General features: G+C 40.3%; 1 protein-coding gene across 3 annotated transcripts in view; it reads left to right on the top strand.

The window, feature by feature from the left end:
* Positions 1 to 3482: 3482 nt before the first annotated feature.
* The window catches only part of LOC140137730 (oxysterol-binding protein-related protein 11-like), a 38095-nt gene continuing 26178 nt past the window's right edge, over positions 3483 to 15399 (top strand). For 2 of the 3 annotated variants that reach the window (XM_072159495.1, XM_072159494.1), the window contains exons 1-7: positions 3483 to 3598; positions 7225 to 7250; positions 10839 to 10944; positions 11863 to 11916; positions 12150 to 12311; positions 12953 to 13198; positions 13483 to 13524. In XM_072159495.1, the coding sequence (XP_072015596.1) occupies positions 3491 to 3598; positions 7225 to 7250; positions 10839 to 10944; positions 11863 to 11916; positions 12150 to 12311; positions 12953 to 13198; positions 13483 to 13524 (744 nt within the window). In that variant the 5' untranslated portion in view covers positions 3483 to 3490. The remainder of the gene's footprint in view (positions 3599 to 7224; positions 7251 to 10838; positions 10945 to 11862; positions 11917 to 12149; positions 12312 to 12952; positions 13199 to 13482; positions 13525 to 15399) is intronic. The other variant, XM_072159496.1, reaches the window with a different exon arrangement.

Below are 15399 nucleotides of genomic sequence, written 5' to 3'. Positions count from 1 at the left end.
TCTCAGTCAAGTCCTAAAATGAAAACGGTTTAAATTTGGTTATAGAGCAATGGGAGCCAGCAAATTATTTTTGTTACCTAATAGTTTTGAGATGAAAAAAGCATTTTATTAGTATGTTGACAATTTTAGTCAAATTTGTTCCTCAAGTTCCCTTGCCCCCCCCCCCTCTCTCTCTCTCTCTCTGAAAAAGTCTGGCTACATCACTTTGGAGCAGTGGCGGCGCCACGGGGGGCATGAGGGGGCAAATGACCCCCAGTCAGAACTCTTGCTCCTCCAGATGCCCCCAGTAAAAACCCAAGTTACGAAAACACCTTTTTGCGGTAATTTTGCGCAAAATCTCGGGGTCTCAGGCCCGCCTTAGTAATACCTGGTCCGAGATAGTAACTTGGGGCCCCGAGATAGTAACTCAGGGTCCGACTTAGTAACTTGGGGGCCCTGAGATAGTAACTTGTTGCTCCGACTTAGTTCCAAGATATTAACTCACTGCCCGTAGTAACTCGGTTCCCGAGATAGTAGCTCAGGGCCCTGTGATAGTAACTCGAGCCCCGAGATAGTAACTCAGGGTCCGAGGTAGTAACTCGGGGCCAGCCCGAGATAGTAACTCGTTGCTCCGACTTAGTAACACCTGGTCCGAGATAGTAACTTGTGGCCCCGAGATAGTAACTCAGGGCCCCAAGATAGTAACTCGGGGTCTCAAGATTATAACTCGGGACCTGAGATAGTAACTCAGACCCCGAGATAGTAACTCAGGGCCATGAGATAGTAACTCGGGGTCCAAGTAATTTGGGGCCAGAGTAGTAGTAATAGTAACTCGGGCCCTGACTTAGTAACTCGGGTTACAAGATAGTAACTCAGACTCCGAGGTAGTAACTTGGGGCCATGAGATAGTAACTCGGAGACGGGTCCAAGAAAGTAACTTGGGCCCCGACTTAGTAACTCGGACCCCGACTATCTCGGACCTTAAGATACTATCTCATGGTCCAAGATAATAACTCGGGGCCCGAGTTACTATCTTGGGACCTGAGATAGTATAACACGGACCAGAGATATTATCTTGGACCCCGAGATAGTAACTCGGACCCTTAGATAGTAACTCAGGGCCCTGAGTTATTAACTTGGACCATGAGATACTTTCTCGAAGTCGAAATAGTAACTCGGGGTCTGAGCGGGGTCCGAGATAGTAGCTCAGGGTCCGAAATAGTAACTCGGGGCCCGACTTAGTAACTTGGGGCCCAGAGATAGTAACTCGGGACTCCGACTTAGTAACTCAGGGCCCGAGATAGTAACTCCGACTAACTGGGGGTCCGAGATATTAACTTGGAGCCCCGAGATAGTAACTCGGGGTCCGAGATAGTAACTTGGGGCCTCGCGATAGTCGGGGCCCTGACTTGTAGTAATCTGGGGTCCAAGATAGTAAGCGTGGTCCGAGATAGTAAGTTGGGGTCCGGGATACTAACTCAGACCACGAGATAGTAACTCGGACCCCAAGATACTATCTCGAACCAAGTGTTACTATCTCGGACCCCGAGATACTAAGAAACTCTGGCCCGACTTACCGGTACTATATCGAGGTCTGAGATAGGACACAGTTACTACATCGAGGTCAAGATAGTAACTCGGGGTCTGAGAGAGTAACTTGGGACCTTGACTAACTCGGACCCCGAGATACTATCGGGGTCAATCGAGATGTAACTCGGACCCCGAGATATAGTAACTCGGGGTCTGTGATAGTAACTCGGGGCCCCAAGATAGTAACTCGGGGCCCCAAGATAGTAACTCGGGGCCCCAAGATAGTAACTTGGGGTCCGAGATAGTAACTAGGGGCCCCAAGATAGTAACTTGGGGTCCGAGATAGTAACTAGGGGCCCCAAGATAGTAACTTGGGGTCCGAGATAGTAACTCGGGGTCCGAGAGTATAGTCCGAGATAGTACCTAGATAGTACCGAGATAGTCCGAGATAGATAGTAGGCTCCTACCTCTGGGTGTTTAGTAACTCGGGATCTAACTCGGGGCCCCAAGATAATAATAGTAACTCAGGGCCACCGAGATAGTAACTTGGGGCCCCAACCTAGTAACGCCCCCTGAGATAGTAACTCATGACTCGACTTAGTGGGCCGATAGTAGCTTTGGGTTCCGATATAGTAACTCAGGGTCTGAGCAGGCGGTGATGGAAGCGATATCGCCAATTTTGAGGTCGCCATTGGATTAACACATAATCATGAAATCTTCATAAACAATTCTAAATTTGTTATGTGGTGTCAAAGCAAAATTATCTTACTCTAAAACCGTCGGGGTACGACCGTGTACCACACTGCAAGTACATGTATGTTAATTTTCCATTTGTAATTGCTAACCGTGTATTTTGAATGGGGCTGTCAGCCCTAGGTATCTTCGCCAGCCTCGTACGTCACGTGTTGCGCTTCCTATGCCGCCTGGGTCTGAGATAGTAAGCTGGGGGTCCAAGAGTAGTCCCATGATAGTAACTCGGGGTCTGAGATAGTACCGTAACCCGGGGCCTTGACTTAGTAACTCGGGGCGTTCCGATAGTAACTCGGGGCCCCGAGATAGGAATTTGGGGGCGGGGTCCCGACTTAGTAACTTGGGGCCCTGAGATAGTAACTCATGGCTCTGACTTAGTGGGCCCCGAGATAGCCTAGTAACTCGTGGTCATCGGAGATATTCAACTCGTAGCCCCGAGATAGTAACTCGAGGTCCGAGAGAGTAACTCGGGGGCCCTCAGGTAGGTTTTAAATTGGGGTTGGGGGTTATATTTTGACATAGGCCTACCGGGTATCGAAGAAGTAACTATCGCCAATATTTGTGTCTTGTCAAAATGCAAGGTGAGCGGACATTTTTTGGCACTCAGCGAACTTAGGCTATACAACTTTAGCTGGGCTAAATAAGGCAAACGTGAGACTCAATTTTGAGAATTCACCAACCCAATTATTGCACAGCCCCTAAGAGACCGTTCACAAACACTTGGGGGGGGGGGCTGATGCAAAAAAAATGCATCGCAAAAATTTTACGGGGCCACCCTTTAGGCCTAGGCCTACAGGTCTCAAAAATTTCAGGGCCCCCCTTTTTGACATTAAAATTATGGGTCAACCCCATAGAAAAGCATCTAAACTCAATTTTCCCAGGAAAATGTGTGGTCATTTTTTTCCGAGCCCCCCCCTTAGGAGGGTCAAAAATTTCAGGCCCCCCCCCCCCCTTTTTTGCATCAGCCCCCGGCACCCCGCCTATTTTTTGAACGGTCCCTAAACCGGGCCCTAAACTAGACAATTCTTTAAAAAATCAGTCTTTTGTCACCCCGGGGATCACCCCCCACAAAATCTGTGAATGTTTAGGAGCTTTTAGGGTCTGTGAACTGTGAATATGAATGTCTGTGAGCTTCAACCACCCCCTCAAAATCTGTCAGTTCAAAGGTAAAAGTACGGAAGCAAAGTTGTGACATCACGTGAGACGACGACGACGATATATCAAAATAAGAATGGCCGCTAATGAAGGAAGTCTACGTGAAGGAGTATCGAATGAAGATTCACCGTCTGTTACTGAAGCTGAGAAACAACAAATTGCTACAGTTGTGAGGCGAGCACGAGTATGTAATATTATACAATACATGTAATTTATTAATAGTGTCGTAAGTTTTGTGGGAGGTGGTTTTTAGAGTGTTTTTATGTCAGTGTGAAAAAAAGGTAGACGAATTCGACAACTCAGTACATGTATAATATTGACATACGGTGCAGTATTAACACCCATTCACCTTGTTCACCGAGGTGATCAGCATTTTGTGGGGATTCATAAATACAGGAACATGAAGAAATATTAGAATTTGTAGTAACATTTTCAGCCTCTGTCAGTGACCAGGTAAAGTGAGGTGCGGTATCCATGAAATTAAGTCATAACTTAAAGGAGTATTTCGTGATCCTAGCATCCTCTTTTTATGACATTTTTCAGTACATATCCACAAAAAAAGCATATTCCCAAAATTTCAGTTGATTCCGATATTGCGTTGCGAGTTATGCATGATTTATGTGTATTAAACTGCTCCATGGCATAGCATAGACAATACGTTGTAATTTCGTTCTGGTGCACCAGAACGAAATTCAAATTTCACAATATCTTTGCTAAACGAATTAATCTGCAAGAAATATTTTGTACATAAACATTATGTAGCCAGAGGTTTCCAGTGATATAAAAATCTCAACTTTTTTGAGAAAAGTGGGGGATGAGGCTGTGGATCACGAAATGCCCTTTTAAGTACGAAAAAAATTGCTTTGCAAAATTTCAATTTGGATTTGCTACACAAAAGCTTGATCGACAAATCTGTCTTACTATCTACGACAACACGATCTGGTTACTGTGTGTACCGTAAGATAAATAGGGGAACCAATATCATCATATGGCCTAAGTCAGACAGAGACTCGTCGTCAGTTTTCAAACGCATTAAAACAATTTTTTAGATTGTCAAATTTGCCAATAACGGCAAAAGGAAAAGCAAATTAATAAGTTCAAAAGTTGGAACTAAAAGGCCCTGTACAAACTAATAGGGATTTTGAAAGGGTGTCCCCTTTGGCAGACGCGAGAAATCAGTAAGAACAATCGCTGATCTTTGCAGCTTTACAACTTTGGACGTACCGGTACTTAACTACAAATGTACCGGTAAGTAAATTTTGTATTGCTTCCTTGGTCTGTGCTGTGTGCCGAGCATATACTAGCGTAAACGCAGTGTCCCAACTCCCAAGAGGTGATAAACAATGCGGATTGGTATTGGCTAACAACAAGATGGGTGGCACTCACCCATTGCCTGGTCTATGGTGCGTAGAAGGGGAGGACACCTCACAAATTCTATGCGTACCCGGACCGCGGAAGTACTAAAATATTTACTATGGCATATACTCTAGTTTTGGCACAAGAAACAATCATGACAAACAACAAGATATTAGAACAATCAATGTCAGCTTTAAAAATAAAGTTAAAATTGTTGAGCAAATTGCTGATAATGCCTTTGCTGATAATCACTTTGTGTACCAGGGTATATTTGTTTGGGGCTGTCCATAATTTTCACCATTTTCACTTACGTACAAAGCGTACGTAAGAGGGAGGGAGGGGGTAAAAATCCTGGGCATGTGTACGTAAGAAAAATGGCGATTTGTTTGATCAATGAAAAAAAATTTCCAATATTTTATTCATATAAAATTGACCTAAAATTTTTCTATAACATGCCATGCAAACAATGACTTTCTCTTTAATTTTGAGTCTAATGTGCACAATGGACCTATTTTACATTATGCTTAATTTAGTTCATACCAAAATATTTTCTATCTGCGCTTTATGGCAGCAAAGGCTCAAGTGTGGATTGTCTGTTAGTTGCGACAAAAGACATGAAACCCATAATTGCAAGCGCATACTAGTACATCAAACATGCCAAAGGGATGTCCCCCTGGTACCCCATATATGATGTGATCCCGGAGGTTCTTAGTGGAAATTAAAGTATTGGGATTTTCGGCAGATTTTGGGGTACATTAGTCATTTAGTTTAGAGTCGGGCTGCATTTTAAGCTATATTTTAATTTATTGATGGCTCTCGTTTTCATGAAAATATGGTTTAAAAAGAAGTTTTTTTCAGCATTTCACAACTTATCTGTAAAAACATTAATTCAGAACCAACTGTCCTCCTGGAACACTAATCCCAACCCTAAACATGATCGAACCTTTCACATAAACTCTAACCCCAACCCACCCCAACCCAACATCTCAATTTTGCTATTTACTCATGGAAATCCTTCGCCATTTTATTTGTACGTAACTCGAGGTAGGGAGGGGATAAAAAGTTACGTACGCTTCGTACGTAAGTGAAAATGGCGAAAATTATGGACGACCCCTTGGATAGAAATGGACACTCTCACATGACATTTTAAATCACATAGTTCATAGATGTACACGTAATTGTAGTAATATCTGCTGTTGCCAATTATTGTTTGTATGTGCATGCCATACCAATGACTTTTTGCTCTCTTTTAGTAGATTTCATCACCCAATCAGTTGTTTTTCATGCTCCCATGGCAGCCAAGGTGTAGTGGTGCTCTATAATATGTTCATGAAGCTAAAGCACCCTCACATTAGATCTGCATCAAAAATACACTTACAAAGCATGTCATAAAATAAAAATTATAAAATATTGTCCCGGTAGGCTAGCCAAGAGGAGCCAGGAGCGTGAACACTATCACCCGAGGGGTGTGACCCCTCTTACCCACTAAGACAATTAAACTCAAAACATAAATATTGCACATGGGTCAGTCCATGCCAAAGCAGACCGAGTGTACATCCACCCTCTTGGATTCTGCTCAAAGGCACCCTTCATGGATCCCTAGGTGAGGTCACAAGAAAACAATTCAAATTCCATTATTCCACTTGGTTTGCGACTGGCGGGCCGTCAAAGTCTGGCGACCCTGACCAAAATTTGGAATTTAAGGGTCCAAACGACAAAGTCCTCTCCTTGAGGGACAACCTCTTCACTTGAAACAGTTGTGACCCTCTTTGTATTGTGAATGTTGTCACTCACCGGCTGTGCCTGAAATGCCTAATGCCAAAAAAGATAGATTTCTGAACCTCGTTGGGACTTTCATGGTCATTTTGGTTACTAGACCCAGGGGAAGGGGGATGGGGGCTCTCACAAATAAGTAGTTTGTCATTTAACTCTTTACAAAGTATCTGCAAGTCAGTATTTGGGCCAGCCATCGAATTAACGATCTGAAGGGGCACAGCAACTTTTTTAGGGCAAGTTGATAATTGCCTTGGATTTTCACTGAAAGGCAAGGCAGCACAGCAGTTTGGAATATTTCAAGAGGGCATCATGGCAACTGTTGAAAATTTGAGGAGGGCACCAAGGCAATTTCCCAAAAATGAAAAAAACACACACAAACATAGATAGATAATTTTATAATGAAGGAGCAGTGCTGGGGCACCAACGGCAACTTCATTAGAGGGCACGGCAAGTGACTGCCTTGGGCATAGGACATATTTTGAGGGCATTACGGCAGTGGGGATGGGCACCCACGGCAAAATGCAGTGGGTTAATTCGAGGGCTGTTTGGGACTAAAGTTCATTCTGCTGCATGTCCATGTTGATTTGATCCTGAATGTTACAAGCACAAGTTTTAGTCCACACATGTATATCCTTTGTTAAATCATGCCATTGTTTTGTACATTATTGTATCCTACAGGAGGTGGAAGAAGAAGATATCTTTAGGTATGCTCATCCCATGGATTTGTACAGGAGATTCTTGACCTGGCCAGCTTCACTGTCTTGTAATCATGGGCAGAAATTGGGGGTATTTGCCTGGGAGGGGTTACACTATTTGTTCCCAATGAATGACAATCCAATATTGCGGATTTCTCATAGTGCTATGCATCTGATCTTTGTCGATTAAAAAGCTATGCTAGTTAAAATCTCGGGAGTCAGTAACTTTAACAAGTTGAGGCAGCTGTTTTGTGCATGTATCTATGTGGTATCTTTAAACCAGAGGTAGTATTTTGTTTCACTTTGCGAGAATCCATTTGGATCTACTTGAATAGTGTCTAGGCTTAAAAAATCTATGCAAATCTCATATAGATGCACTCAAATCAGTTAAGGAGAACCTCTGCAAGAATGGATTCTCAGATTCTTGCCGAATTTGTAGGCCTGTAAACGTGTGCATATATGTATGTAGTGCCTTGAGCTAATGAGCGAGTGCTCGCAATTTACAGTTGCGCCCAAAATGTGTACTGACTCATCACCAAATATAAAAATAACATTTACAAAACTGTAAGCACTATGGAGTAGACACCTGTGATGTACCTACTTTCTACTACTACACCTACCAAGAAATAAAATGGTAACACTACAGAAAATATAGCATCCATGGTGACGGAACAAAACGGCTGATATAATGATGTATATTTGGCTGATATTCCATGAATGGGTTTAAGTGAAATACTTTCATGTATGAAGTTTCATTTCATTATTGTAAAGTCATTGATATCCCCAATCTGTGCCCATGTCATGAGCAGTGAAGCACTGGTTACAGGAGAGTTGGTTGCTGTTAATCTCCAAGACATAAATCTGTGGCTGTGGCTCTTCCCTTCCCAACTAACTGCTGTGATATAATTAGTATAGAGTGTTTGCTGTGTTTAAGCGTGTAGAGGAAAATATCTTGCTTGCCTTCAAAAACAGGGAATATCCCCAACCCAAAATTGTGAGTTTACTTGGACTAGAAATTGGGAGAAAAGCCTCTCAACTCTCGAAAAAGTTTTAACAAGTGTAATATAGGCTCTCTTTTGGTTTTGATGTTCTTAATTTGTCAATGTTCATGATTGGAATTCCCGTGCAGTTTTTTTTTGTAAACAAAATATGTGACAAACTAAAACAGCATAAGCCTTTGTGAGTACACCTGAGAACATAGGTCACGCCGATCTGCGCCGATGCTCACATTGTTTATCGACTGTAGTTACTGCGCATTGCAAGTTGGCGTGACATAAAATGATGAGTTCTCAGGTGTACTCGCAAAGGCTTATGGGATTTACCGAAAAGGTCAATTCCGAGTTGGTACACTTTGAATCGAACCACTTTGATAGTCATGCAGAGTTTTACTAAAGAAGCTATCATTTACAGAATTGTTATCAGAGTGACCCTATATCAGAGCAGGGAAGTGCTGACACTTCCCTGATCAGAGAAAAAATTTTGTTCATGAGTCCTTGGTGGTGAGAGTCTTTAAAAAACTTGAAAACGTTCCTGAAACCATGATAAGAATTTACCCAGGGGAATTTCTGTTCAAAGTGAAAACTAGATTGAAGGCAAACACGATCATTTTGTTGGTACGTAGTAATAGTACATATATTTATCATGCTAATCCTTAAACTCTTTCATTTCTACCTTTTACATCTAATAATCCTTGTCATGAATTCATCTTGCTTGCATCATTCCATTGAATCCACTGATCTAATTTTTAACTCATTTGTCAAATTTCTCTTGAATATACTTTTTTACAGTGTTTCTCTTCTTTTCTCTCTGTAGTAGTATCTGCCTCGATTTCTTACATCTTTTACTTTGCTGTCATGCTGTGTGTTGTTTGCGGGATGCATGTTAATTGCTTGTGTACAAGTTTAAGTGTATGTGATTATATGCATATTTTGTGTAGTGTGCATCGGTATGTTTGTTTACATAGAGACAAACATGGATCCACCTATGGCATTTCAATAAGTGCAGACCCACAGGAAACGAGATATCCACTGTCGTAAGAGAGCGGCAGAGGCACTACATGTCATAATAATGCATGGGGTATATTATTGGGCCTAGTATAAAGTTTGTGTAATACTAGGCTCATTGTTTGGCAGTTAATATCATATCTTACCAAAAAAGTCCACGCTTTTAATAGTTGAATTAGAGGTCCACGGTTGTAATGGTAACAGCATAGGAGGGTCCATTTTTGTCGGTGAAAACATGCAGCTTGGGTGTTTGTGGAGGTGTATGACTACATGCAGGTGTGTGAATGTGTAGGGGTGAGCAAGGGTGTGTCCTCATCATGTGTTTATAAACAAACACACCCCTCTCTGTACAACAGCGGACATACAGGAACCGTGGATGCACATGAACAATGGACATCCACGGTTCCTAGACAGTGTTTCTAGATGTAAAACACCATTAGAAAGTGTTATAGCTATTGACAGCAGTTGCCGGTATAAGGCGAGCCTGCACTTGTATAGTAAAAACTTAACCATGTCCACAGTAAGGCGAAAAAAAACTCAAATGTGTGTGTCCACGGTTAGATAGTTGTGTTCTGCATGTATGTTTAAGTTGATGAATAAAGTGCATGCACAATGAATGTTAACTTGTTAATTATAACATAATGGTAGATGTTTGTTTTGATTTCAGACAAGTCAGTGGACCAAACCTTTTGCTTTCTGCAATTTTTGCATGTTACTAATGGGTGACACCACACAAGAGTGGGCTCCGCATCAATGTGATCTCCCAGGATGCGCATTCATAATAGAAAATGTCTACACGGCACTCGGATAAACATCCGGGATGTTATTGTGTAGTGAGTGTGTTTCTTGAGTTCAGTACATTACAGCACATTGCAGAGAGCGTAGGATGCTCATGGCACGATGCTGTGTGTATGTAGGGCGCTGCTCATAACACAATGCCATATGTGCGTACAAGAGGAGATCTGATTGAAACACATCCCAGGAGGTTGCATTGATGCGGATCCTGATTCCCGTGTAGAGTCCCCCGTTGTCACGCAAGTGCAAGGATAGACATATCAATAACATGAATCTTACCCTATTGTCCTAAAAGTTGTGATTTAGTCCATATTTTGTCATGTGATAAAGATTTATGGGACTCGGGTAAGATGCAGGTTGCTGCAACATAATCTGGGGTGGAAGTAAACTTTCAGAGGCACCAAGGATTCTTATTTGGTATTAAGCACGGGCAAATTGGCATGTATACAGAAATCAGTGAAGGATTTGTTTGCAGTGTGAAAAATATTGTAGGAATCATTCAATTCTTGTAAGGTATTCACTAGATATACCCCTGAAAAGTTACGAGAATCAATGTTTGATTCACACAAAACCTCTATTTAAATATGAAAAAAATAACAATAGTATTTGATTACAAATACAATGAAGTAGCCAAATATGAAGTGTTGCAGAGATCTATGTCTTGCTTGCATTTATGTGACTTAATAATTGCATGTGTTGAAGCTAACCCAACAGCGATGTTGGTATACATCATATTATTCCATCGAATAACTAAATAGAAGTCATATTTTACCGAAGTATTTGTCTTTTTTCTTGCCAGTCAACCAATGGAGGGGCAATTGTATAAATACACAAATGTAGTGAAAGGATTCCAGTACCGGTGGTTTATGCTGGACCCACAGAGGGGTACTCTGGATTATTATATGGTAAGATCATGCGCATATTTTTTGGGGGCTTTAGCGCCAGCCCCGGTTAAAAAGCAAGGCGGCCAAAATGAAGGGCGGCGGAAGAAGAAGGCGGCAAAAAGAGGGCTGCAAAAAGAATTAGTAAATAAAAAGGGCGGAAAAATTAGATAAAGCATAAAAAATTATAAAAAAATGGTACTCTACATCAAAATGTGCTGCTTTTAGGGCCGCCTGAAACGTTTTTTTTTTTTTTTGCTCTTCACTTTTTTCAAATGACCAAGAAAAAAATTGGGTCAACCTTTTCGGGCTTTTGAGGATGGGGCGGCAAAATTTAATTTTCTTCAGGCCCCCCGGGGTTGGGGCGGCCACGGTACGCCACTGAAGATGTAGAGCAGTTAACCCAATTTGATTGGTTACAAAGAGGGCTATATCAATATACTGAGCCAATTGGAGACATGATAAGAATGGTCAGCCAGGCTGAAGGGAATTAAGCTTAAAATTGCTGAGAGATCTAAAAGCTCTATTTTGATTGGTTACTCAGATGAGTATATCATGTAATTTACCAATCAGGGGCATTCTAAGGAAGGATGTAGTGCCCATGGGGATAAGAAATTCCGGGTATTTTTTTGGCATCTTTAAAAAATGCTTATTGGTCTTGAATGGGGGGCAATAAATCTCTTTTTTCTGATTGCCAATCAGGTTGAAGAAAACAACAGTTCTTCTATACAGTGTTCTCTCATTCAAAATTCTGATGCCTCACAGACAAAAATTGAAATTGAGTACCACTAATATTTGTCATAAAAAATAAATGGGAGATACTTGAAATTCCATTTTTTTACAAAAGTTTAGTAATGAATATACCATTCATGGAAAGTTAACTAAGATGACTTCTGCACTTTTCTGAGTCGCCATGTATAACATTCTTTGTTTTTCTTACAGACCGAAGATAATCGAAAGCAGCAGCAAAAACCCAGGGGATCCGTTCATTTAACTGTGAGTACAGAAATGTACAATGTTTTCACAAACAATTTGAAAATGTTCAGTATATTATTTTTATAAGTTTAAAATATTGAAGGGTGTAGAAACCTTTGATACCTAAATTAAAGGAAGGTAGTCAAAATTAAATGTTAGTCAGTTTTCAAACTAATAGTTGCATTGTATTCACATGAAAAACATTTGTTCCCTCTAAAATCATGTCAATAATGTTACTTTTATTTCATTAATAGGGAGCAGTAGTATCACCCAGTGATGAAGATTCACAAACATTCACTGTCAATGCAGCAAATGGGGAGGTGTATAGGTTACGAGCGCAAGATGCTAGGGAAAGGCAACATTGGGTGAGCCGGCTAAGAGCAGTTGTACAAAGACAAGGGGAAGTGCTATCACAGGTAGGTGTTTAAGAGAGTTGTGAGCATTGGGCTATTCCATTTAAAATCCACACTACCCCTGTCACATGGGGAGTATGAATTCCAGATGGAATGAGCACATTAGGCAGCTCCATTTGAATTCCATTTACCCTCTGAGAAAGATTCAACCTGAATCTTCCCCTGAGGGAGGGTGAGTTTCAAATGAAGCTGCTAATGTGTTAATTCCATTTGAAATTCATACTTCCCCTGTGGAAGATATTTCCAAAATCTACCACAGGGATAGAGTGGATTTTAAATGGAATAGCCCAATTTATGGGCCAACTACTGAACCTTGTGGGACACATCAAGCTAAATTTACAATAATGATATTAACAAGGGTAGATGTTTAAAGGCTTTCAAAAATAAGTAAGTTTGAAAGGAAATTTGACAAACATCACAGGATGGACATGCCTTACAATGTAATTTGCTATTTATTACAAGAAATGAAAAACTTGGGAGTGCTGCACGGTGTATTCTTTGAGTTAAGTGTGTTGAGAAGAAGAATCATTAACATTCAAGAATGACAAGGTGGAAGCTAAATAAGTAAGGTGATCTTTGACTTGCAAAACATGTTTGGATTTGACAAGGTTGTATTCTATTCCCCAAACTTTGTTTGCTTACAGGGCATACCTGAGCCAGTCACACCTACCCATGGTTCCACAGAGTCACTTGATCTACGTACGTCGGTCCGACGGTATTCAGGCTTGCGTCATTCACCTTCCAATTCATTGTCTGTAGTCACGCCACAACGTCAGAGATCGGCCTCCGCTGCTGCCTCGTTAACGGCAACTCAGGAATCACTACGTAATGCCAAAGATGTTATAGCAGTTGCTGACACTCAAAAGAGGGCACTTGTTAGCGATATAGAGGTGTGTAATCTTTAAATAAAACATTAAAGTTATGTCAGAAGCAGGAAAAAATGAAAGGATAAAATTGGCCATACTCTGTGTAAGAAAGTTTGTATAGCTAACTCACTAAATTAGTCCTGGATTGGTAATGGTGATATCAACATGAACCTGTTGAATCCTTTAAATAAGCTTTTGTTCATTTGATTATATATTTCATTGTATTTTATATATTGTTGGCTTTTTGAATGAACTCATTTGAAGACATTAATGATGTTACTAAGTTTGTACTCTGTGTGTATTTTCAGGGTCTTCCTCAGTGTGGTCATCCATTGAATGCATTAGATCATGTAAGTTACAAGTATAAGAGTTCTGAAATTGCATATAAATCCTGGTTGTGTATTTATAAAAATAATTTTACACTTAGAAAATTATTTTAGATACATGTAGGTCAAGGTATAATATGGGAGGTAGTGTAAAATCGACTGGCTGTAATATTTTGACTTGACGAGTCGGTGACGTCAATGTATTGAGGCAGCTGTTTCATGTGCTCATCCATGCAGCATCTTTAAATGTGCATGTGTATGCTTTTGTGCAAAGTGCTTTGAGCATATGCTTTTGATTCCAAGCTGTACCCAAAAATGTGTGCTAACGTTACTTGTCAATAGTAAAAACATTATAGGCATGAATCCTGGACACTCCATATTTTGAGACTTGCCTCATCAGTGGAGAAAGGACACTGGTTGATATATGTATTCATTTCAGCACCTGCTCTTAATCTATTTTTAAGAAAGATATTTAAAAAAAAAGTTTAGAAACAATAAATTCTGCATTATTATTTGTGAGATGGTGCATACAAATTGTGGTAAGTCGGCATTTTTAGAACATCTACTTATGTATTTAACAAATAAATGTTATAATAGTGCTCTGTTGCCTATATCTGTGCTAGTCATTCCCAATGGGCCATTGTACACCTTGCATTTTATAAAAATAAAAAAGTGCAAAAGAAGAGCAAAATTGTGTGGGATGAAGATGCACCTTTGAGAACTCTCATGGTTTGCAAATAGTTGTGGTGATGTGATGTTAACAAGTATTATAGAAAAATAAAAAGACTATTTTATCATTTTACTAACAAAGTCAGCTTCAGTGGTAAACAGAAGATAGTCACAACAACAATAGTGTAAGAAAAGGAGTCTGAAAGACTTCAAAATATCCACAGTGAGTACTGTTTTATTGGACTAGAAAAAGAAAAATCTTCTGTTCCTGGTTATAACCTATCTACCAAAAAAACGTTGACAACGTAAAAGAAATCAGCAAGTTTAAAAAAACCCACCTCGGCTCACTTTTTGAAACTTGGTCCCATTTTGAATACCAACAGCAAATCAGTGTTTTTATTTTATTTCAACAGAATACAGCGTTTCCAACAAGATTACAAGCCTACTACACTTCTGGAAATGTTTTAAATTTATATAATATGATGAAGTTTAAATCAATACCTTTTACAAATGGGACCAAGTTTCAAAAAGTGAGCCGAGGTGGGTTTTTTAAACTTGTTGATTTCTTTACGTTGTCAACGCTTTTTTGGTAGATTTCTTTTCTTTTTATGAATGTAACCAAGTAGCTCCAAGCTTGGAAAGTCATCAGGTTACAAAGTGCTCCATAAAACGAAAAATAGATGTTTGAAGTTGCTGTTCATGATTTATGACAATAAATAATTAAACAAAACTTTATCAGTCGTTTATTTTTAAAACTTGCTCGTCACGCGTGACTGAGGCGTACACAATAAGGCAACGTAAATATGTACAGAAAATGTAAATATAAACAGCACACACCCAATGTTGACAATGCCAGAGAGATACGGAGAGTAAGTCCGATTTACTTCCAAGTTGGAACTGGTAAATGCGCATATATTTAAGCCTATACTACGGAAGCGTCTTAATGCCCCGACTAGGCAAGATAATCGTGTTTGAATGTTTGTGGTTCTTTATAGTTCTGCGGGCCAACCTAGTTGGATATGCCTATTAAGCGGCGGTTATCTGCGATCTTTCGTGGTTTGTGGTTTTAATTTCCTTATCAAGCACTGGCCTCTATCGGGAGCTAATTTATAGTTTAAGCTTGTTGGATATCCATATTTCGTGGTTTGTGGTTCTTCGTAGCCCTGTGGGGCAATCTAGTTGCAAATACAAATTTCGCTGTTTGTGGCTCTTCATTTCGTTTCATTTCGT

This window comes from Amphiura filiformis, chromosome 17, assembly GCF_039555335.1.
Source record: "Amphiura filiformis chromosome 17, Afil_fr2py, whole genome shotgun sequence".
Classification (NCBI taxonomy): Eukaryota; Metazoa; Echinodermata; class Ophiuroidea; order Amphilepidida; family Amphiuridae; genus Amphiura; species Amphiura filiformis.
This window is presented reverse-complemented; position numbering and strand designations above follow the sequence as displayed.